This window comes from Lactuca sativa, chromosome 8 (genome assembly GCF_002870075.4).
Source record: "Lactuca sativa cultivar Salinas chromosome 8, Lsat_Salinas_v11, whole genome shotgun sequence".
Classification (NCBI taxonomy): Eukaryota; Viridiplantae; Streptophyta; class Magnoliopsida; order Asterales; family Asteraceae; genus Lactuca; species Lactuca sativa.
Window position 1 is genome coordinate 191,254,971 of NC_056630.2, and position 24,218 is coordinate 191,279,188.

Consider the following 24,218-nt stretch of genomic DNA (forward strand, 5'->3'; position numbering starts at 1 on the left):
CACTATCAGAAGATAACACTTGTTTCCTGCCCTTCTTTTTCTTTCGTTTATTTCCATCTGGTCCATCAACTCTTTGATCTGAACCCTTTCTCTTCTTCTTATCTTTTTTATCAATGTCAAATTCAACTCCTTACAGCTTTCCTTTTCAATAAATATTGGTCTGATTGATTACTAGTAGTTTTATGCCCTTCTTGTTTCTTCGACCCAACAACTTGCTCAGAAGTAGCATCTTTCGTGATATAGTACTTCCCTAATATTTTTTATTATTTCATTCAATATCTTGTCCCACACAGCATGTCCACGAGACTATCCTTATTCCCACAAGTTCAATCTTCCTCTCATGTTCCTTCTTAATCAGACAAAGTCAACACATTTAGCCTAACTGCCACCCTATAATACTTCCCCTCAGTTTCAGATGGTAGATATCTCCCTCTCCCGCCCTTTGGTACCCTTCCCTTCAGGGTCCTCAAAATGTCTCTTCTAGTATAGTATCATACACCTTCATGATGATAAACACCAAAATATAGAGATCCCTATTTCTTTCTCTACATTATCTCTGTAAGGCATCTGAAGAGGTGGAACCTCATGATACTATACTAGGAGAGAAGTTCATATCAATAGAAATAGAAAATGTTCTCCTAAGCTTGTATGAACTGTATAAATCTACCAATCACCTCAGAACACTAGATGACTAGAAAAATAAATAAAAGATGTAAAATATAAAAGTACTTATCCAGCCTCACACCAATCCAAACAGTTAATAGCAGCCTCATCTGAGAGCTTGTTTTCTTTGGAATTTGAAGCCCAGCAAAAAGCACGCCACATGACCATGGGTTCCCAGCTCAACCCAAGTGTAGTTTCAAGAGCATTACTAACAATCACAAGCTCCCATTTTGACCAATGCCACTGGAAATGCTTCAAATCTCCATGTTGAATGTCTATTACACGTGGACAATACAAGTAATTGTCTCTAGAATTTTCACGGGAAGCAGCTTTTCGTAATTGCTGATCACCACCATCTAAAGAACATGTGCACCATTTCTCAGGCATATCCCTCATATCTTCCTCCAGTTTGTGCATATTTAAGAGCTTTTGTGCTTTCTCTAGCAATTCTAAAACACTATCAAGTGATTTTATGTGCATCAACTCTAAAATCCCACGACCACAACCACCCATGCTTTTTGGAGGGCAAAGAATTCTGCCATCAACCAAAGAATTCCAGTCATGAGTTTGCTTTTCCTTCGGTGCAGGATCTTCAACAGCCTTCTCAACATAACATGTCTTTTTCCATGCTTTCCTGAATCCCTTAGGGTTTCCATGTAAGTACTCAGGCCCTGGATCATTAGGTTCAATGATAACTTCTTCTTTGTTTCCTTGAGGGTTGCCATCTCGCAATTCCCAGCAACATTGAAGGCAAAGGTTATAATGACAAGAAGGGCAGCTTCTATGCAAGTCAAAAATTGATGTTTTACAGCAGTTACTACATATATCAGGGAACAATCAAAACAGGAATACATCACCCAAGAAACAAAATCCTCAAAGACTTGTACAATCATTGAAATGAAATACTAGTGAATTTTCTTATCCAAGCTGCACTCTACCTTCTTCAAATGTACCTCCGATATAGAAGATCCTGCCCAAGTAATAAAGTCAGGAAAACCTACATAAAGTATGGTTGATTGCCATTTATCCATTCATATTGAGTTCAAGGTCAAAGATTCAAGTTCGTGTCATCCATTATGAGATCATCTATAAAAATTAAGTTAAAATGATGAAGGACGAGACTTGAGACTTTAAGTTGAGAAGTTAAGCAGAAGAAATGACTTTCCTTGCATTTCCATGAAATCTCAACAATGAACTTATCTAACTCAAACCATTTCCCATAAGAATGAAATAGTCATCATCATTAGTCAAGAATCATATATATGGCATCACCGATTTAGATTAGCTACAATGTGAACTAGAAGGTCTATATTTTAAATAAAGCAAGAAAAATGAGATAAACAGCAAAAAATACCTTGAATTCTAGACTCTATTGCTATCTCTTTCATATGCTGCTCATTTACATGCTTTAATAACGGAAAAAGCAAATGTAGGATGTAAATAGAATATTGAAATTTTTGATCATCATTAGGTTTGAAATCAATCTTCTCTTTGACCTAAAACCAACAACAGATTCAGTATTAAATTTCTTATCTGGTTGAGAGTAATAACATCAATAAGTTCCATAACAAAAGATGAGCTACAGGAACCAACTATATTGTACACATTTCGCAAGCAATTTATAGAGTTGTTGTTGCCTTGGCAAACAGGGCAACACTCAGCAAACATTTCCTCTGTCATGTTAGGGTACCTACATAACATAATAAACAAAGAGAAAAAGATGAAAACTGCCAGCGATTTAACTACAGTCTGCTTAAAAGACAATTTTCTACAATTGGGAATCAAATTAGTAAGTTACGGAAGCATGCTTCTACAAGGGTCAATAATGGCTACTTGTTGCACCAGCAAAAAATGTAGCAACGCTGATGCCATGTCTGGCTTCAAAGATTTTTCAGGCAACTTGACAGCAATATTAAGGTAGCCATCACAAGGATGTGTATATTCTTTGAAGGGAAAGGAAGTGGTGAATTCAACACCATGACATGGAAACCGTTCTTCACATGAATTTGATGGAGGCCAGTCTTTCAGCTTTAGGATATGAGGCCACCCTTCAGTGTCATATATACCGTCCGTATACCAAGTAAAAAACTTTTGAAGATTAACATCAACCTGCATGTCATGAGAAAAGTTGATTAGGCATGTAATATATCTCAATGTAGTATTAACTTTAAGGCAACCAATAAGTAAACCCAAATCCTATATAAATGGGGTAAGAGGTAGGTAAGATGTATACAGTCCTATTTTCACCCAAGGGTAGATAGAATGCTTTCACAGATGACCTCTGGCATATGAAACGTGATCTCACAAGGATGAATAGAGGGGAGAAAGAAAAAAAGCACATACAAAGCAATAAAGTTGAATGAAAATAACGGGACAACAATAATGAGGAAAATCACTCCCTAATATTTTTTATTATTGCATTCAGTATCTTGTCCCACACAGCATGTCCACCACACTATCCTTATTTCCACAACTTCAATCTTCCTGTCATGTTCCTTCTTAATCAGACAAAGTCAACACATTTAGCCTAACTGTTATACCTCTAGATCCCAAATTCCCTGTATGTTGAAGTGACTTAATTTTTTCAACTTTAATCGCTACAGACTAGGGGTTTTTTCGTAATTCAACATATATTACATTTACAACTATGTAGGCATATAGAAATGACGTGGCATTGAAGAACCCTAGCTAGGATAGAAAAGAAAAAGTCATAGAAGAAGTTCTGGATGAGCATTAAATGTTGGATGATTGATTGAAGATTTAGGGTTCGGTTTACCTGGCAGCGGGGGTGGGAGGATGAGGAGACAAATTGCGGAAGAGTAACGGGCAATATCAAATGTTTTTCTATTTCTCGGACAAACTTGGGGTAGCTTTTGGAATCAATGGGCATTGATTGAAGATTTAGGATTCGTCCCATCTTTTTCTTGAAACCTGTCATCATATCTCTTGGAAATAAGATCGACTACTAGTGAACCTCTAATTTATAGAATCATTTGAAGTTTTCTCAATAGAGAAACATTATTCAACAGAAAAGGGAGAATGGGGATGAAATATCGAGAGAGAGTGAGCGAGAGAGAATACACATGGTCGAGAATGAGCGACCATCAACTTACCTGATGGGAGGAACAACGAAGACAACTTGCACATTGATTTGTGGAGGAGGAAAGGCTACCTATACCTTAAACGATGCTTGAATCAGACCTATATAGGGCATCACTAGTTCATAGATGGCGACATGGATAAGTCGCAAAGCCCTTAATCTCCTTGTAAGTTTGACATAGGCATAATGTAACCATCCCAAAATCATATTATTGTCAACGTGAGGAGTCGTAAAGGGTTGGCTCCTAAATGAAGGCTTGTAAAATTGATCATTCGTCGCAGTCTCGGTGAGGTGAGATGAGCTCGAGGTCGCCAGTGGGAAGAGTTGAGCAAAGGTCTCCGGAGGTAAGAGGTGAGCGGAAGTGAGCAGATGTAACGAACTTTGCAGAGAGCATCCTTTTGAAAAAAAACCTAGATCCCTTACGATTTTGTTATGAGATGAACAATACGCGCAGTCTGAGGCTAGAGGATGCAACGATGATTGGAGGCGGCGGATGTGGGTGAGGGCTGGGGTGGAGACAAGGAAAAAAAGGCGTGGGTTTAAAAAATTGGTATTTCATTTTCCCTTCAAGGAGAACCGCGTTTTATAAAAAAAATATAAAACGACATTCACAGAGGACGCACTTGTGCCCTCCGTGTTTTTTATTTTTTATATAAGACACTAATTTAAGGGCATGCAATAATGCATGACCTAAATCCTTAAATTTTTTGAAGAGATGACATTTTTTTAATGTCACTCTCTTTTGCGTAACATAAATCAACGAGTGTCGTGGTTTGCACGTCGTAAAAGGCTCTTTTTCTTGTAGTGAGCTCTTATATTTTCATTTGGTGTAGTATGGGAGCTGATCCTACATCGCTCATTGGAAATAAAAATGTGAATCCCTTCCTCTTATAAATAGAAGATCACACAAGCCTACGGAGCCTACACTACAAATTTTTTTGGTTCATTGACAAAGCCCTGTTTGACAAGGGTTAACTTGTTTTAGATGGGTTGTGGTCTAGTTTGTAATTTAAATGTTTTGGGTTTGGGTTTAAAACCGATGAACTCGAAAACGAAGCAGTAAAAACCGAAAAACTGAACCCATTGGTTTGGTTTTGGGTGTAAGTTTTTAAAATTGAGGCTATCGGTTTTGGGTTAGTTTTTAGGTCAAAACCAACCCATGCTCGTCCCTAGTACTAAGCGTATCTAAAGGATGGCTATAATAACGATTTTCAACGTTTCCTGGCAACTGGACAACATGACAACAATGTGTGATCATATCTATCATTGTGGTTTAGTATAACAACTAGGTATAATATTAGCTAAAAGGTTTGGGCAGAGTATTTACCAGGCATAATATCATTCTAATGTTATAAGCATAATTATCTAACTACAATTAGTACTAACTATGTAAAGTTGCATTCTAAACATGTATCCCTCCCCCCCCCCCCTGAAAAGGTTTGGAAAATGGGGCATCGAACTCACCTATGAGTTATGAAAACGTTGCTATAGTGTAGAAACCACAATTTATCACTTCGATAGGTGCTTAGGGCAGTGGCACGCAAATCATAGCAGATAGAGAACATATGAAAGGGGTGAGGAAATGATTTGTCGAAGCTTACTATTTATAGAAAGTTTTGGAGTGTGTACCACGTAAATATTTGTGAGCCATAGATTATTGCCATGTGTCGAAATCTTCAAGTGCCATGTCATTTTGTATCCAGGCGTATCGCCTATCCGGTGTGCGCAGCGCACCGTGCACGAGCGCCCGTGACGGTAAAAATTTAACTTTGAAATTCCGTAACTCTCGCATACAAACTTCATTATCGATGAATCTCATTAGGAATGATCTTAGAATCAACCTTTCTCTTAACCATACGATCAAACGGTTTGACCTTGGTCGATCCCTTTCGATTGGGAAGAGAAACCTGTAAGATAATAAGGATAAAATAGCCTTGGAAATTCTGAGAATTGTGATTTCACTATCAAATCAAAGTATTAGGTGGTACTCCCTAATCTTTGATTGGATAAGACTCAGAAGAGAAAAGAATAGAGAATGAGTATATAAATTTTCGTAAGTACCAGAAAAAACTGACCAAAATCGGTTAAATACCTTCTTTGTCTGAAAACTGGCAAAACTGTCATAAAACAGTTTGGCAACAGTCAACAAACTGTCATAAATCCGGGTTTTCTATAAGAATTAATACCAAGTCAAAAACGGGGCTGCCACCCCTTGGACCCCGCTTCCAGGGGCGTTGCCCCCGGACCCCTGTTCGTTCAGGGGCTTCGCCCCTAAATGACAGTCTACTTTTAATCTTGAATAAACTTAAACAAGTGTGCACTCCACACCTTCCTTACTTGTTTAATATTTATCAAGATCACTTTTGGTCAACAAAAGTAATCCCATTACACTTAAATCAAATTAGTGAAACAAATCACCAACAAAACCTTGTCTTGATCACAAATGTTACCATTGTCAATGTCCATGGAAACCTTGGGAATAAATCCACTAAGCATTTCTACTTTAGTTGTACTCTTAAGCATTTCTTATTCAGTAGTTATCAACATATAAGTCAGATCAGTAAGGGTTGCTCCTTCAGGATTACAACACCTATTTTTTCCATCTAGTCAATGTGTGATTCCATTTTCAGAACATGCGCGTAACATCCCAAAATTTACGACCAAAAAAATTTCATTTTTAATTTAATAATTATAAAACCATTTGTCTGAAAACATCATAGTACTATCTCATATCAAAACCAATGTATCCATAGTCAAAACATATCATGACAAAATAATACAAGAGTATAAATCCCATAGATCTCATGTGCGGAAACCTGGTGTGATGCACTGCAGTCATGCCGGCTCTTTTCCCTTCGAAGAGGAAATACCTTAAACCAAAATGGAAAACCGTAAGCACAAAGCTTAGTGAGTTCCCCCATCATACCATATACCGTACAATAGACATATTGTCAGGCATATATGGGTGCCCGACCTACCCTGCTGAGCATATATGGGTGTCCGGCCTACCTTACTGAGCATATATGTGTGCTCAACCTACCCTTGTCAGTCATACCGGGGTGCCTGACCTACCCCTGTCAAGCATATCTAGGTGCTCGATCTACCCTGTCATGCATATCTTGGTGCCCGACCTACCCTCCAGTTTATTTCAACCAGTTACGGTGACTATTTCACCCCTATCACTACCACATGATAACATAGTATAACATACTCTCAGGCATTATTGGGTGCCTGACCTACTCTTTGGTTTATCTCAACCGGCTATGGGGTCTAACCTACCCCTCCTACCACTATCACATAATATCATAACATACTAGCACATAAAGCTTAACAGATGGTGGCATACTAGGCAATTATCAAAAAGACAATCATCTCAACTATATCAACTACTAGAGGGTCGGCCTTGGTGCCATCGACCCAATTCTACTGGAGGTAACTCGCCTCGATAACTGGGAATAGCTGCAAAAAATCTTGCCCTGAAACCAACCCCTCTCAGACTCATACATATAAATGGTTCCTTTAATTACCCTTTTCATACTCATAACCCCCTTAAGGGTCAACTTCGGTCAAGGTCAAAGTCAACATCCTGGTTAACTCAACTCGCCGAGTTGGTTCATCAACTCGTCGAGTTCCATGAATCGGGAACCCTGAATCGTGATCCAACTCGTCGAGTTCTTTCACAACTCGTCAAGTTCCTCCTATCCATAGAATCAGGACTTCTCCAATCAATTCGTCGAGTTTTGCCCTTTACAGACTCGGGATACTTCAACCCAACTCGTCGAGTTCCTCTATGGACTCGACAAGTTCTTCAATCTGTTGAGCCATCTTAATGGCTTAAGTCCTTATCCTTCAGATCTAAGCTCCATACTTCCACTACATATTGAAAATGTCCTTTTAAGGGTAAAATTTCCAACTTTACCCATTAATAGCCCTACTTAATGGGTTTAGCTCAAACCATAATTCTTTAAGACCTAGATCTTTATCCACAAGCCATAATACTCTAAACTAAAGCATAAAAACTGAGATCTAGACCCTAGACATCATATAAACACGTAAAGTCCCTGACTTTCCCTCCATGTATTGCCTTTTGGAACATAAAAGGCCAAAATGGCATCCTAAAACTTGCATGGGATTTCCATGGCCATAAAGTCTGCACCTTTATGCCATGAAAGTCCTTCTAGACCATAGATCTGAAAGAGTAATCACTTAGGACATCCAAGTCTCAAAAGCTAGCAAATATTGGACCAAAACATGAGAAATCACTCCAAAACCAGATCTAAACACAGAATAGACAAGTTCTCTTACAATAACAGTTATCATGCAAGTATTGACGACCACCATTTGAGATGTTGTATGGGAGGAGGTGTATGACCACGGTTTATTGGGCGAGGTCGGGCATCGGTTCATGAGGTGGTACTCAAGACTACTGATTTGATTCAATAGGTGTGCGAAAGGTTGCAAGTCGTGCAAAACCGGCACAAGAGTTATGCAGACCGGCGATGTTCGGATCTCGAGTTTTAAGTGGTGGACTTGGTCTTACGAATGTGTCACCTTGGAAAGGTGTCATCCGATTCTGAAAGTGGGGAAAGTTGGGCTCCTGATTCAGTGGTCCCTTAAGGATTACCGCTCGGGTGGGCAAGGTTGCGTACCGGCTGGATTTGCCTGATGAGCTCAGTCAGATCCACAACACCTTCCATGTTTCTTAGCTTCAGAAGTGTGTGGCTGATGATTCGATGGTTGCTCCTTTGGATGATATTCGGGTTGACGATCGCCTGAATTATGTTGAGAGACCAGTGGTGATCTTGGATAGGAAGACAAAGGCCATGCGCAACAAGGTGGTATCTTTGGTCAAGGTCCAGTGGCAGCATCGAAAAGGTTCTGAATGGATTTGGGAGCTTGAGATAGAAATGCGAGAGCACTACCCTAAGTTATTTGTAGATAAGGACTTCGAGGACGATGTCTAATTCAAGTGGAAGAGATTTGTAACGTCTAGTCTAGGTATGAATCAATTTACCTGTATTTTCTTTAAAAGGGGTGGCCACAACATGGTGGAGCATCACCACGACGTGGCATATTAGTTTGGACCATAGGATTTAAATGACCCACCACGACGTGGTCTTGGGGCACCACAACGTGGCAAGTGTTTTATATGAAAACCCTAATTTCGGGTCTTGGATCCTATATAATGAACATTAAGTCTAAGGTTTCAGCCTCCATCTTCCTCCAAACCTCAAAAACCCTAACCCTAGCCTCCATTGAAGTTGTGAGCTCATTCTTAGTTCTTTTTGGTGATCTTAAAATGAGAATGAAGCTTTTGGTGAGGTGGTTACTTGGAAAGCATCATTTCTTTAGCTAAGCTTATCTCTTGGAGCTTGGTGAGAGCCCAAGACTCAACCTTTTCTTGCCATGTTGTTAGATCTCTTGTTTTTGTCCCCTTTTTCCATGATTTAGATGGACTTAAGTGATGGGATCTCATAAAGTTTGCAACTTTATGAATCGTCAGGTCAAATTGAGTAATTAGTGTCTTGGATCTGGATTATAATCAACTTTTGATGTCATGCATGGGATTTTAGTCATTAAACCCTATTTTTGACCTAAAATGGAAAATGCATGTATTGGACATGCAAGTCCATAAAGCCATGATTTTTAAGGTCACTTTGGAGTGTGAATCCATTCTGGAAACTTTAGAGATGCAACTCTAAGGATTTGGTGCTTAATGAGAATCTTGATGAATTAAGTCACCTTTAGTGGTTGGGTTTGGGACTTTGGCTTATGGAAGGATTTGAGGGATAAAGTTGGAAAGTTTACCCATTAAGACCATGGGAAGGACCAGATCTAAGCCTTGGAGTTTGTCTAGTCGAAGGAAAGGACTTAATGGTTTAAGTTGTCCAGACACATCACCACGGCGTAGTTGAGGTTGCCACGACGTGGTGACTTGGTCAAGACCCTCCTGTTTTGATGGTTTGCGGCCACAACGTGGCCACTAGGTGGGTTGACTTTTGAATTTTGAATTTGACCTAGATTTTGACCAAAGTTTGACCTAGGGGTATTTTTGGTATTTTGATCTATATTGAAACATCCCAAAATTCAAGGCCAAAAAATTTCGTTTAATTTAATAATAAAAACCATAGTCAATAAACCTCATATAAAAATCATAAGCAATGTATCTCAAAATATTATAACAACTGTCAAGTATATCAGTGTATAAACATCTCAAGCTGAACAAATGGTGTGTGCACTACAATCTTCCCGAGCTCCTCTTTTGAAACTGAGTACCTAAAACCAAAACTGAAAACTGTAAGCACAAAGCTTAGTGAGCTCCCCCAAACTACCACATACCATACAATAACATATAAACACATATTGGGCCTTGCCCATTGCATCGGACCGAAGTCCGAAACTAACCAAAGCCTTGCCCTCTGCATTGGACCGTAGTCCGAAAACTGCATCGGACCGAAGTCCGAAACTAACCAAGGCATTGCCCTCTGCATCGAACCGTAGTCCAGAAACTGCATCGGACCGAAGTCCGGAACTAACCAGGGCCTTGCCTTCTACATCGGACCGTAGTCCGGAAACTGCATCGGACCGAAGTCTGGAACTAACCAGGGTCTTGCCCTCTGCATCGGACCATAGTTCGGAAACTACATCGGACCGAAGTCTGGAACTAACCAGGGCCTTGCCCTCTGCATCGGACCGAAGTCCGGAAACTGACTGAACATAGCATAGCATAATCATAACTACTTGCATAAACACATATACTACATACTGCATCCGACCGAAATCCAGAACACATAACACAAAGACATGCTTGAATCACAAAGACATCAAGCACACTGAACTACTGCATCGAACCGAAGTCTGGAACTACTGCTAACTAAACGGGCCGGCATTGTGGTCGTAGACCCGTTCCTACTGGAAGGAAACTCACCTCACACTGCTAAAGTCCCACTGACAGAACCATAGTTGCTCGATGACAAATTCCCGATCTGTCAATATCAAAATAACACCTAATTAATAATTGGGTTCTAACACACATTCATAAATCCATGCTTGGGGTAAAAGACTACTTTACCCCGTAACTTAGCTTGACTCAAGCCCAAGGCCCAAATCAAAGGCCTAAAAGTCTAATAATAGACCAAGGCCCAACTATGGCCCAATTATCCAAATTGGGCCCAAACCTCTACATGGACTTCCCTTAAGGCCCAATTGTTCAGTCCAGTCCAACATGTCTCCTTCTAAGGGCCCAATATCATACAACCATCTAGGCCCAAACTATGGCCCAATTTTCCAAATTCGGCCTAATCCTTCATATGGGCCTTACCCTAAAGCCCAACTAATTACTCTAGTCCATTTGATTATTATTGGATGGCCCATAATAAACCAATTACCAAAGCCCAAACGAAAGGCCCAACTCAAGACCCAAGTGAAACTAGGGTTTCACATAAAATGGCAATTAGGGTTAAGTGTTTCTTACTTAACCATTAAGGACTTAATCCATTAAGTCCTTTACTCTACTAGATAAGTAATATGTGATATTTGGGCTTAATACACAATCCAATCCCAAAGGCTCAAAAGTGGGTCCAAATAAGTCCAAGGCCAAAATACTCACAATTAGGGTTTTCCACCCAAACATGGCCCAATAGGTCCAAAATTAATCTTTAAGCCCATTAGGGTTTTGGCTAGGTCCATTAGGGTTTTTCTTGTGGTGCACCACCCACTACCACCTCAGGTAGTGGTGGTCAACGGCAGCACACGACGACGGCCACCACCTTACGGTGGCGGTTACTATTATTATTTTCATTATTCCATGCTAATTACAATTACAAGGCTTTTATCCAAAATACACACACTAACTAATATAAACACACACAACCACACCATGGTGGCCGGCGGTGGCTCGTGGTGGTGATGCCTTTTCCGGGAATTCCAGCCATACACACATACACTCACCAACTGCAACACACGCATCTTCACGTCTTTTGCTCGGAAAGAAAAGCCAACCACCCGCCTAGCGGTGTATGGTGGCGGCAGCAACAACTCTTGCGATAACAGCCACCACCTCACGGTGGTGGCGGCGGTTCTATTGATTCTCAGCCAAGAAACACACGCCCATAGCACCAAAACTCGCACATACATCTTCGAATACGCACTAGCCCCGGCCACCCCTGCGGTGGCGTGAAGCAGATGAGTAGAAAACAACAGAATATTCATCGGGATCCCACAGCATCGCAGCACCGAGCAGAAGCGGAGAAGGAGAGGAAGAATACAGTAGGGAGGTGGCCGTCCGACATCCAAACAGCAGCAACGACTAGGCTATCTCGTCCCTCCACCGCTCGTAACTAAACATCGACTTCACAGCTCACCCTTCGTCGTTCACAGCACAGAAACCTGGTCTCGGTGGTCCATGTCACTCACAGCGTCGCCGGCAGTGGATAGTGACTTGGTCGGATCGGAAAAGAACGAGGAGAGGGAGATGGCGGCTACTTCACTCATGGCGGCTAGAACCTTTAGGTTTAGGGTTTGTCATGGTGAGGGTGGCAGGTTATATCCCCGACCACTTTATATCTTTCGCAAAATTACAACTCTGGTCCCTCTATCTCTAATTTAATTCGAATTAGATCAATATTTTACCTTTTTAACCCATGCCATCTAAAATCTTTACAATTCAACTCTATATGTTACCATTTAGGCCCTAAGCCTCCAAAATCTCTTCAAATTAAGTCCCAATAGATTACCAAGTAGTCCCTGCCCTTATAATTATTTACAGAACCAATCCAAAACTTACACGTTTAGCCCCCGACTTCTAATATTGTAACAATTAACTCCTCGAGACCAACTCTTATTATAAAATTATTGATTTTAGGGCTACTATCCATTCCTCAACTTTATCTATTTATTCATTTAATAAACGGGGTGTTGCATATATTTTGAATTTTGGTCACTGTATTTTTAATGGTAGTTGGTCGAGTTGATTTCGGAGCAGCATGTTGTTTCAATTTTTCATCTATCTATGAGGTGAGTCTTCTCACTATATCCATGGGTCGAAGGCACCAATGTCGGCACATTATTGTGCTATCTAGGATGATAGTTGTTATGTGGTTTATATGTGGTTGTATGATGGGTTGAAATAAACCCAGGGCGGGGCCCACTATTATATGTTCAGGTTGAAATAAACCCCAGGGTGGGGTCCACTATTGTATGATTGGGTTGAAAGATACCTAAGGTCGGGGCCCATATGTGAATTATCTTAGGGTTTTCTTAGGGTTTCTAGTTTCCTTATAATTTTAAATGTGGTTGTATGATGGGTTCAATTTTTAATTGTTCAAATTTTAAGACATTTAAAATAACAAATAAGGAAACTAGAAACCCTAAGAAAACCCTAGGGATGTTCGAAAGTAGGTGAGGAGGCTAAGGTTTGACGAAACCCTAGCAATTATCGAAATTTGCAAGAGGCAAGGGTTTATTTTCGATAAACCCTAGCTTGATCAATTCACCTCATGCATAATCAATTATGAGACCAAGGCTCTGATGCAACTGATGGGTTTTATAGGTTATAAAATTACATGTGAATACAAAAAAATCACTTAACACTTAAGGACACATGCAACCTATAGGGATTCATGTCTTCACAATTAATATCAACATACTGTGAATATCCAGAAACCTATAGAACCCTAGTATAATCTAAAAATACAAGAGTTTGGGTTTACATACCTTAGAATTATTATAGAAAATAGTTCTCTTGGTTCCTTCTAGATCTTGGAAAGCTAGCACCAAAAGTATGATGTCTCTAATAGCTCACACCCAAAACCAGAAACCCTAGAATGAGAAGTAGAAAGGAGAGATGAAGGAATTTTCGTTCATAACCCTCTTAGAAAGGTTTTGCATGAATTTTGACTCCCAATGGGTCCTATTTATAGTTTAGGTAACTTACATGCAAAGCCATATTTGAATTGATTAAAGAACAAATCTAATCCTAGTTTAAATCATTTCCTTATATGCAACTAGGAGGCTTCCAAAAACCCTAGGAATCCCTCAAAAACCTTTCATGTCATGGAGGGTTCTAAAATTGCTTTTTTTGTTCTAACTATTAAACAATTACAATTCACTCTTTGTACCTTTAATTAATTCTAGATTAATTATGACTAATAATTAATTCATTGTAATTAATTTATTAACCATATAAATTAAAAAATCAATTATTTAACCATTGATGTCATATTAATTTATTAATCACATAATAAATTAACAAATCAATTATCTATTTCTAATTAATACATTACTCATATAATATATTAACAAATCATTTTCCCATAATTTCCAATTAGTTTATTAATCATATAATAATCTAATAAATTATATTTCTCTCCTAATATCATTTTTAGCTATTTCTGGTTATGAGGGCAATCCAAAAAGGACTTTGTTTCGAATTATAAGTTTACACCAATTTAGTTATGAGCTTAGACACATTAATCCAATACACACGTCTCTCGTACCAAATTAGGGTTGCATTATATATATATATATATATATATATATATATATATATATATATATATATATATATATATATATATATATATATATATATATATATATATATATATATATATATATATATATATATATATATATATATATATATATATATATATATATATATATTGGAGTTGACCTAGGATTCAATGTCCGTGTAATGGACCCTCTGACAACAAATTCTGCATAAAGTCAACTTGCCCTTTGATAGAGACAATTGGTTTTGATGCATGTCGAAGCATCGAAACATTATTGTAACTCTTCGGCGTTTGTATAACTCTCTTTGCTAAGAACATCTATTGGGACTTTCTATGCCTACGAACTGTTCTGAACCATTATGAACCATTACAAAGCTTTAAATTAGTTTGGAAGCACTAAACTCGCTACCTCCATTAAACTCCACATCTCAACAAATTAATTGCATACATTTAACCCCCCCCCCCCCCCCCCCCCCCCCCACCCCATGTCAAAAAAAATGTTGCAGAAATATAAAAACAACTATATACAAAAAAACACAACATACTTCCGTTTATTTTTTTTATTTAGCATCCTACTTTCATTTCCTTTTATTACGGCATTGTACTTAAAAAATCATTGTTACATTGTACTATAAAAACCTACTCAATTAGTACATACAATTTTCTTTCTGTGTAGAACATGTACTTTTAAAATATAATATTATATTTTTTTTTCATTGTATTTTGAATGAAATTGTTATAATTTTATAAATTTTCCAAATTACATTAATTTACTACAAAGAAACAAAAATAAGATGTGACAACCTGATAATGGAAGTGTATTTGCTCTTTCATGCATAAAACCCTTAAAAAGGTAAAAACCTTGTTACATAATTTAACCCTAATAATATAATAACAGCAAAAAATAAATACCCAAATGTAGAGAACTTCACTACTACATAAAGTTTCATCCTTGGGATCTAAATTCCTTCATCCAAAGAGTTGTACATTGTGCTACATAACATATACATCGGATGATTGCTGCTGAAAATTTATACATGTTTACTCTGTTTTCGTGTTGTATAATCATCATTTACAAAAAAGTGTACATGCTAAATGAGGTTTAATTATTCTCTTGGTAATCGTTTTTCCTCCTCCACTTGTTCAAGCAAGGCTTGTAGTTCAGCTTCAGTTAGACCCTCCAACCGTTTCTGTATTGAAATGTTACAAGTGACACTTTAAATAAATAAAAAATAATGACAAAAAAAAAATCAAAAATAATGTGGGACACATCTTATTCAACTCACCTCCATAACTTTCATTTCATAGTCACGTAACTGTTGTGCATATGTCATTTCTTTATTTGAGACCCGAAAAATATAAGTTGAAATCCATCCAACTGTAAGACCTAACACCAACACTAACTGGACAACATTCCCAGCTTGCAAAGGATCAACTCCAAAAAACTGCAAAAAAAAAATGTCCAAAAAATTGATTGGAAATAGCATCCTAGTTTGATTTCTGTATATTACACCATTGTATACTGAAAAATCAAATCCTATTTTTTATTTTTCTTCTTATTAGAACATTAAAAGGAAGTAGGATGCTATAATAAACAAATTAATGGAAGCACGTGGCTATTTCTTTCATTCAAGAATCAAGATACACTTTCAATGATGATAAGGAAAAAAAAAAGGGGGGGGATGTAGTGGACAAAAATCAAGAAACATCAATCAGTTGTAATGACAATTAATGGGATTGGGTGGCCCAGGCTGCAAAATGGGTCTCTTTCAAAGATCTTTGAAAAAGTGGATTTGTTTCAGATTCTTTTGCAAAAATGGGTCTCCTTATACCAAATGATTGCTTTTATTTATGATATTTATCCAAATTAATTATTGTTTACAACATTATTTTATTTTCTGATGAAGTCAAAGATCAAAAAGAATCAAATAAGGGAGCTGATCCGTACACAACAATTTTTCTCCATACACAAACAATTGGTGCTTTAAAATGTTGTATTATACAACAATCAATAATATTCAATATTGGTATCATCTTGAAGGTATCAACGAGATCTTTTTAATGATGTAGTTTGTTTAAAAATATTACCTTAATTTTAAGACAAAACTACAAAAATGGTCCCTGTGGTTTACCAAAGGTCACAAACTCAGTCCCTACTAACTTTTTTTGACGAACATGGTACCTGTGGTTTCCAAAACTTGCATGAATGACCCTTTTTGCTGACGCCATTATTGTTAATCCATTAGTGGGAGGGCATTTTGGTCTTTTCAAGTAGCAGGGACCGAGTTTGTGAATATGGGTAAACCATAAGGACCATTTATGTAATTTTCTCTATATCTTATGTTTATGAGTTTGTGCATTTTTCACCCTTTTACTTTTTAAAATGTCACTTTAACCCTTCATTTTGAACTTCGTAAAATGTTACTTTCACCCCTCTATTTTTTTTTTAAAAAAAATTCGTATTTATCCACCCTATTATATATAATTTGATTTTCCTTAATAACTTTAAATTTATACCGACACATATATAAAAATAAACACGTAAAAGATTAGTTTTTTTAGGTGAACGAACAAAAGTTATTAAGGAAAGTCAAATTATATATAATAGGGTGGATAAATACGAAAATTTTAATATATATATATATATATATATATATATATATATATATATATAGAGGGGTGAAAGTAACATTTTACAAAGTTCAAAATGAAGGGTTAAAGTGACATTTTAAAAAGTAAAGGGGTGAAAGTAACATTTTACAAAGTTCAAAATGAAGAGTTAAAGTGACATTTTAAAAAGTAAAAGGGTGAAAAATGCACAAACTCATAAACATAAGATATAGAGAAAATTATATAAATGGTCCTTATGGTTTACCCATATTCACAAACTCGGTCCCTGCTACTTGAAAAGACCAAAACACTAACGGATTAACAGTAACGACGTCAGCAAAAAGGGTCATTCATGCAAGTTTTGGAAACCACAGGGACCAAGTTCGTCAAAAAAAAGTTAGTAGGGACTGAGTTTGTGACCTTTGGTAAACCACAGGGACCATTTTTGTAGTTTTGTTTAATTTTAACTATGCATTACAATAAATGAATGTATATATGAAATATAATAAGGGTATAAAATATAATTCTAAAAAAGGATACAATGTATCAAAGCTCAAAAGAATTTTCATTGTAAATAGAAAAGGGTATAAATGATAATATTATTTTCAAAAACAAGATCTGCTTCATACCCATCACCGGATTTGCTCTCTTTTTTTTCTCAAAAAGACCTATTTTTGGAAATAAACCCATTTTTACAGAGATTGGGCTAGATCCAAGAGTAAAGAGGCCCAACAGAGAAAACATAAATAAAATTATAAAAAAGGAAAAGAAAGGATACCTCCAATCCACTTTTTAGACCAATCCCAAAAAACGTTACTCCAAGTCCAATAAAAAGAACATCTTTCCTACTATACCCAAATGGAACCTGCAATAAACAACCCGTAGATGAGATTATAAAATTTAACAACTTAATAAATATAAAGCATATAACTGCTTTCATCGCCTTAAATTTTTTAAACATTTGATTTCATCACAAAATGGTAAAGCAAAACACTATTAGATGTTAACATAAAGCATCACAAACAAAAAGGGTAAACATCAGCCTAATTGGGAATGAGGGCATTTATGTCTTTTACAGTTTTATGTAGCTATAGGTTTTTGCTTAAACCAAAACAAGAAATTAAAGATATTAATATGAAACATGATTCAGTGGATACTCGAAAGTCAAATATGGGCATCTTTAATTTGGGATGGAGAGAGAAAACAGAAGTGAAAAATATGAAACTTGCCTTGCTTTTAGTAGATGAGTCATCAGTAACACCATCAGGGGTTGAGGAATTGCTGCATCTGGGGGTTATAAATGTCATTTTCTTAGATATTAACCCGTGAAATTCTCTTGCTGAATAAGAAGGATTTCTGGTTGTTGAAAATCTATGAGAAATAACTCTTTCTAGAAGAAAAAGAAGGATAAATAATTAGAAATTCTCAAAGAAGCATACACGAAAGTCGTATGAAAGTATAGTAATGGTAAACTATTACATGGAACTGGAATAATATACGATTGAAATTAGACCAAAATGTAATATCTCTAGTTTAAAGGCATCAGTAAATACAAATATTTACTTCCAAAATATGCAACCTTCCATCCCACATGCAATACTAAATGACAAATTTGAGAAAATTTGCTTGAAAACACCCCTCACAAAAATATGCTCAATAATGACACCCTCTGAAAAATACGTCTTTCTTTTCTTTTGTTCCAAAAACGCCCCTCCCAAACACCCCCACCCCCAATAAAACTATTGGGAGTGGTGGTATGGGAGCGCTTGGGAGGGGCATATTCGGAACAAAAGCAAAGAAAGACACATTTTTCAAAAGGTGTCATTTTTTAGCACATTTTTGAGAGAGGAGGTGTTTTCAGGCATAATTTCTTGAATTTCCCATTGAATACACCAATGCATACAAACTAACTGTTAGTAGAAATTAAATGTTGGTGCACATGCTAAAAACTTCAAATGATATGACATAAATACGTGGCAAAAATGGAAGGTGCAGAAGAGCTTCACATATTAAGAGGGAGAAATCAGGCCTGAAAGCTCCACTTTCTCCATATGGAATGATCCAGTAACTTCTTTTTTACATAATCTTTACAAAATTTATAGAACCAAAGTGTTCCATCTTATTTGCAATACTCTTTGACCTCTTAATGAATTATGGTTATATACATACACAAGTGTATTCACCCATCATACTTATAGCCTACTTTCATCATCTAGTGAGATTATCACTATCTTCCTTAAGAGCACTACATGGTGTATGAATCCTACTCTTTTTCTTATAACCAACAAAGTTGCATTTTTATCCATAGTCATCTAGCTTCTTTAATGGAGCCAAAATTTCTAAGATGCCTAATTGTTGCCTTGCAACCACTCCATGCTTCATTAGGTTCCTAAGATATTATACTAGTCTTAAATCCCCCTACTCCAAAGAAGTACATTTTTTCAATCAATCTCATGTCATATATGTTTTGTTATCCATGTACCTTAATTTTATTTGGCTTGTGTTGCCTGGTTCCCAAAAAAAATGCAAACAACAGATTGTTGAAAAATCAAATAAACTTTTTTTAATCAAATGTCGTGACACTTTTAACATAATAGGAGATTCTCATAGACGATATGTTACTAAAACCATCCAACTTTAAAGGAACTGTGAAAACCATGCAATTTCTTCAATCAGGTACAGTTTTCTGTTTGAAATTACCTAAAATAATCAATTTTGAGAAGGAAAATGGTTTTAGTTTAAGATTAAAGCTCATTGACCAAATTAGAAACGAACTGAAAGTATGCTCTTATTCATTACTATAGAGAGTCTACCTGATCAAACTTAATATAATCAAAAAACAAAGGGAACAACTAAACAAGTGAGATAAGCTTATAACTTTCGAAACAAAAGGAAGGTTTACAACTTTCGTGAACTTTCATAACCGAAATTTTTACATTCCGAGTCGCTAATCAACCATAAACAAACATATGTACAAATTACAACTAGTAGCAATGATTCTAAGCCCTAAATTTAGTTTCTGAAATTCAACAAACCTTTACATGGAACTTGAATAGTAATTGGCTTCAGCTGGGAAAGAGGAAGAACTGAAATGCCTACGGAAGATGTACTCGCCATGGCTATTCTCTTCATTCCGATTGGATTAGAAGCCATCGCTACAATTTTGCTCCCACTCTTTAGGAATACCTCACAAATATAATCCTTTTATTTTCAATCAATAACCTTATAGAGTTTATATTCTATCACATTTAGCCCATAAACTTTAGGTTTTGATAACTTTTCCCCTCTAACTTAAAAATATAATTTTGTTTCTTCATGTTCGTTTCAACCGGAAGGTTTATGAATGGTCGACTTTTGGGTGTTGTTTGTTTTTTCTTAGATAAAATGTCTGCAGTCTGCGGACCACATCTGTAGACCTCTGCAGCAGAAGAGGTGGATCAAACTTCTGCAGTCTGCAAAAAAAACTGTTTGTCTTTTTAACATCTGCAGGCTATTAAAATAAACTAAAATTTAAATAAACTGATTTTTTAAACTACAAAGTGATTTTTTAATATATTTATGACTTTGTTATAAATAATTAACACATCTAAATAGACTTTTATGTATTATTATATAAAAATTGAAAATAAAAATGATACAAATTAACGTATATATTTGATAAAAACCAACAATTTTGATCGCAAAGTTATGTTTAAACATTGTAATTAAGAATCAAAGAATTTGATATATAAATGAATGAAAAAAAAACTTCAATTTTTTCAATTAAATCAATTAAAAACGTGTAATAATTATTTTTTCTAAGAAATTAATGATGCTTTATTAAATGATATTTTATAAAATTTGGGACAAAAAATATGAGAATATATTATTATTATTATTTAATATTTATATAAACAACTTCAACGACCATTATTGTAATAAACTTTTATTTATAAATTTGTCAAAAATATCATGTTTGTGTCGTCAAACTTTTTTTTTAAGTATTGTAACTTTTTTTTTCAAATTGTTTATCACTAATAAAATTGGAATAAATATAAATTTAAAAAAAAAAAACTAAAAAAAATAAAGTATATGTGTTTTTTTAGGCTATAAGATGTCTGAAGATGTTAGAAGACTTTGGTCCACATCTGCGCCAAGAAGAGGGCGCGCAGACATTTTTAGGTCTGCAGTCTTCAAAAAAACAAACAGTGTGCGAAGGCTAATGTTTGCGCATGGTCTGCGCCGCACAGACAGAAGAGGTCAGGAAGATCTGCAGACAAAAAACAAATATCACCTTGATAACAGGGGAAAGAGCTACTAGACAATTTTGTTTCAATCGCATTAAGTAATTGGTGGTAAAGACTTAATTTGGATAGATTGCCTACAAAAGAGAATTTAAATAAAGGTATTTATACATTGATGAGTTTATCCATTATCTTATGTTTGATACCCAAGGGAAGCAAGATGTAGATCTTTTCATCTCTTGTTTTGTGGCTTCTTCCCTTTGGACCCAAGATATGCTATTTTTTGTTCGGATTATTCTTGTGTTATTTTTTCCGTTTTGACTATCATTGTGTTATTTTTTTCGGTTGGATTATCTATATGTTATTTTCGTCGTTCAGATTATCCATGTATTATTTTTCGTTAAGATTATCTATTTGTTATTTTTTTTCGTTCAGACGTTAATTTTTAATTCGGACTATCTATGTGTTATTTTTTTGTTCGGGGTATCTTTGTGTTATTTTTTCCGTTGAACTATCCATTTGTTATTTTTCCGTTCAGATTATCATTGTGTAATTTTTTTGTTCGAAATATCATGTGTTATTCTTTTGTTGTGATTTTTGTAAAAAAATTATTGAACAATACATAGATAGTTCGAAAAAGAAAACATAAATATAGTCCAAACAAAAGAATAACGAAAAAAATAATACAATGATAGTCCGACCGAAAAAAATACAAATAATAGTACAGACGAAAAAAATAACTCATAGATAATCGAAACAAAAAAATAGCACATGGATAATTCGAACGAAAAAATAACACATGTATATGATCTGAACGAAAAAATAACTTAGGGATAATCCGACCGGAAAAAAAATACAACGATAGTCCAAACGAAAAAAAAAATAACATAGGGATAATCCTAGTGAAAAAATAACCAAATAATAGTACTAATGAAAAAAAGATATTGATAATTCGTTGAAAAAATAATATAAAGATAGTCAAAACAAAAAAATAACATATTGATAGTCGGAATGTTATACATGGTGTCTATGGGGTGTCTATATACAACGATAGTTGGAAATAAGAATTCATATTAATATTAATTTGAATGTCGGTCAATTATTTGAACGAATATATGAACAACTCTTTGTAAAACACACAGGCATACATACATACATACATACATACATACATATATACATATATATATATATATATATATATATATATATATATATATATATAGCTAGGTTCAAATGTTTTTAGCAAATAGTGTGTGCCTAAATGCACCAATGAGAATTCAGGAAATAATAATTCATTAATTAAATTAAAAAAGGGTATAATGGTAAAGTTAGTATATCTAATTATGGTAAAAATCATTCAATTAATCTCTCATTAATTAGTTAAACCCTAGAAAACCATCATCCCTTTATCAGTCAGTCGTCGCTCACAAAACTATCTCGCCTCCTCACAAAATTCTCTACTCTGGTTCTTCTTCTTTCACGACCCTCCTTCGTCTGCATCAAGCATCATCTTTTTCTCTAGCGATCCCTCCATCGACTCTCCATTGTTACCTATTTCAGCAAAGAAAAATGAGAAGGTTGCTCAAGCAATATTTGTTTCCTCGTCTACATATGTTGAAGATCATAATGATATCAGTAGCGAAAGGTCTCATGGTATGATTGATTTCAGGTTGAGGATGATGGCTAGGGTTCAGTTTAAGACTGGTGCTTCGTGGTCTAAACGTCGGATTCTGAAGATTTATGCCCTAATTTATTGACTGGGGTTGCTTCTTCTCGTTGTCGACAACAAGAAATCCAGGGAAAAGCAACAGCAGCAGATGGTGGTGAAGAGGTGCTCGGTGCCTGTTGTGGAGTCTGCAAAAGGAGGTGAAAACGAAGGCAGCAGGGGATTTTAGGTCGTCAACGACACCACCAAGAAACTGAATTGGTATGCTCTTGTACTAATCATAACATGTTTTTTTAGTTGTATCTCCAGTTCTCGACCACCAAGAAACTGAATTGGTAAGACTCTCACTAATTTTTTTTTGAAGAAACTGAAGAAGCACACCAAGTGTTTGATAAAATGCATAGTTGAAATCTAGGTTTTTTTAATGCATCTTGATGTCGATCATTCTACTAGAATGGAATATCGAATTCTAATTTTGTTATAATAGAATCTTGAATTTCTTGTCAACTTAAGCAATGAATTACCTTAACCAATTCTGTCAGAATAAAATTGGTTTATAATCTTGTTATTGGTCTCGATTCTTATAAAATAACATTCTATATAATGAAACATTACATTCTTTCATAATAATATACATTGCAAGTTTAGAGATGATTGTTAATATTGGTTTGTAGAAATTATAGTTATATTCTATTTGAATATATATCACATTCTATTAGAATTTATTGTTTTATTCTATTTAATGCACTAAAAATTTTAATATTTGAAAGTTGATTATGTTTTCCTTGTGAATTTAGGTTTTGAAGAGGTTGCCATTAATGTGGAAAATGAAGAAAATATGGAGAACGATAATATTCTTTCGGAATAGAGTAGTGTTTTTGTTAGATTTTGATGTTTTTTCTTGTATTAACCATTTTTAGTTTTAATCTTTAAGAATAAATGTAATCCTTAAACCATTATTAGTCATAATTTTTTTAGAATGATTGTAATAATTGTTTATAGTCTTTTTGTTTACGGATGAATGTAAATAGTGATTCTTAAAGAATAAAATCCGTATTCTTTAGAAAATGTTATTCTTGATAATATGTTGTATAATTCTTTAAGCATGTTTAATATAAAAAGTATCTTGAATGAAACAATATTATGTAAGAATAAAACCGCAAATATATTTATTAGTTTATTGTTGACTTTTTTTCATTCTAACATAATAAAATCAGTTATTATTAAAAGTAATATTATAATTTAATTAGAACTAATTTAAAAAAAAAAAATCAGATTTTTTAAAAAGAAGGGAATTAATGATCCCTTAAAATCCGAAAATTATCTTTTTTAAAAAAGGTTAATTGATCAAAATACTCTTTTGCTGAAATTTGTGTGATTATTTGATACATGCTACCCTATTGTAATATCATAGACTCTCAGATCATGATTGTTGATTT

General features: G+C 35.4%; 2 protein-coding genes and 1 long non-coding RNA gene across 3 annotated transcripts; 1 reads left to right on the forward strand and 2 right to left on the reverse strand.

The window, feature by feature from the left end:
* Positions 1 to 729: 729 nt before the first annotated feature.
* LOC111882409 (lysine-specific demethylase JMJ26) lies at positions 730 to 11,899 on the reverse strand. The gene is made up of 7 exons (XM_052766624.1): positions 11,714 to 11,899; positions 2,462 to 2,772; positions 2,257 to 2,353; positions 2,018 to 2,159; positions 1,570 to 1,633; positions 1,360 to 1,480; positions 730 to 1,281 (listed from the first exon to the last, which is right to left on the reverse strand). The coding sequence occupies exons 1-7, from the start codon at positions 11,897 to 11,899 to the stop codon at positions 730 to 732; spliced, it is 1,473 nt and encodes a 490-aa protein (XP_052622584.1).
* A 3,313-nt stretch (positions 11,900 to 15,212) lies between these two features.
* Positions 15,213 to 20,081, reverse strand: LOC111882415 (uncharacterized). Its single transcript, XM_023878785.3, has 5 exons — positions 19,923 to 20,081; positions 18,117 to 18,277; positions 17,666 to 17,752; positions 15,564 to 15,722; positions 15,213 to 15,467 (listed from the first exon to the last, which is right to left on the reverse strand). Exons 1-5 carry the CDS (start codon positions 20,038 to 20,040, stop codon positions 15,384 to 15,386), a joined length of 609 nt encoding a protein of 202 aa, XP_023734553.1. The 5' UTR covers positions 20,041 to 20,081; the 3' UTR covers positions 15,213 to 15,383.
* Positions 20,082 to 22,705: 2,624 nt separating this feature from the next.
* Positions 22,706 to 23,847, forward strand: LOC122195512 (uncharacterized). The gene is made up of 2 exons (XR_006185755.2): positions 22,706 to 23,040; positions 23,577 to 23,847. It is a non-coding gene; the product is annotated as an uncharacterized LOC122195512 (long non-coding RNA).
* The last annotated feature ends 371 nt before the right edge of the window (positions 23,848 to 24,218 follow it).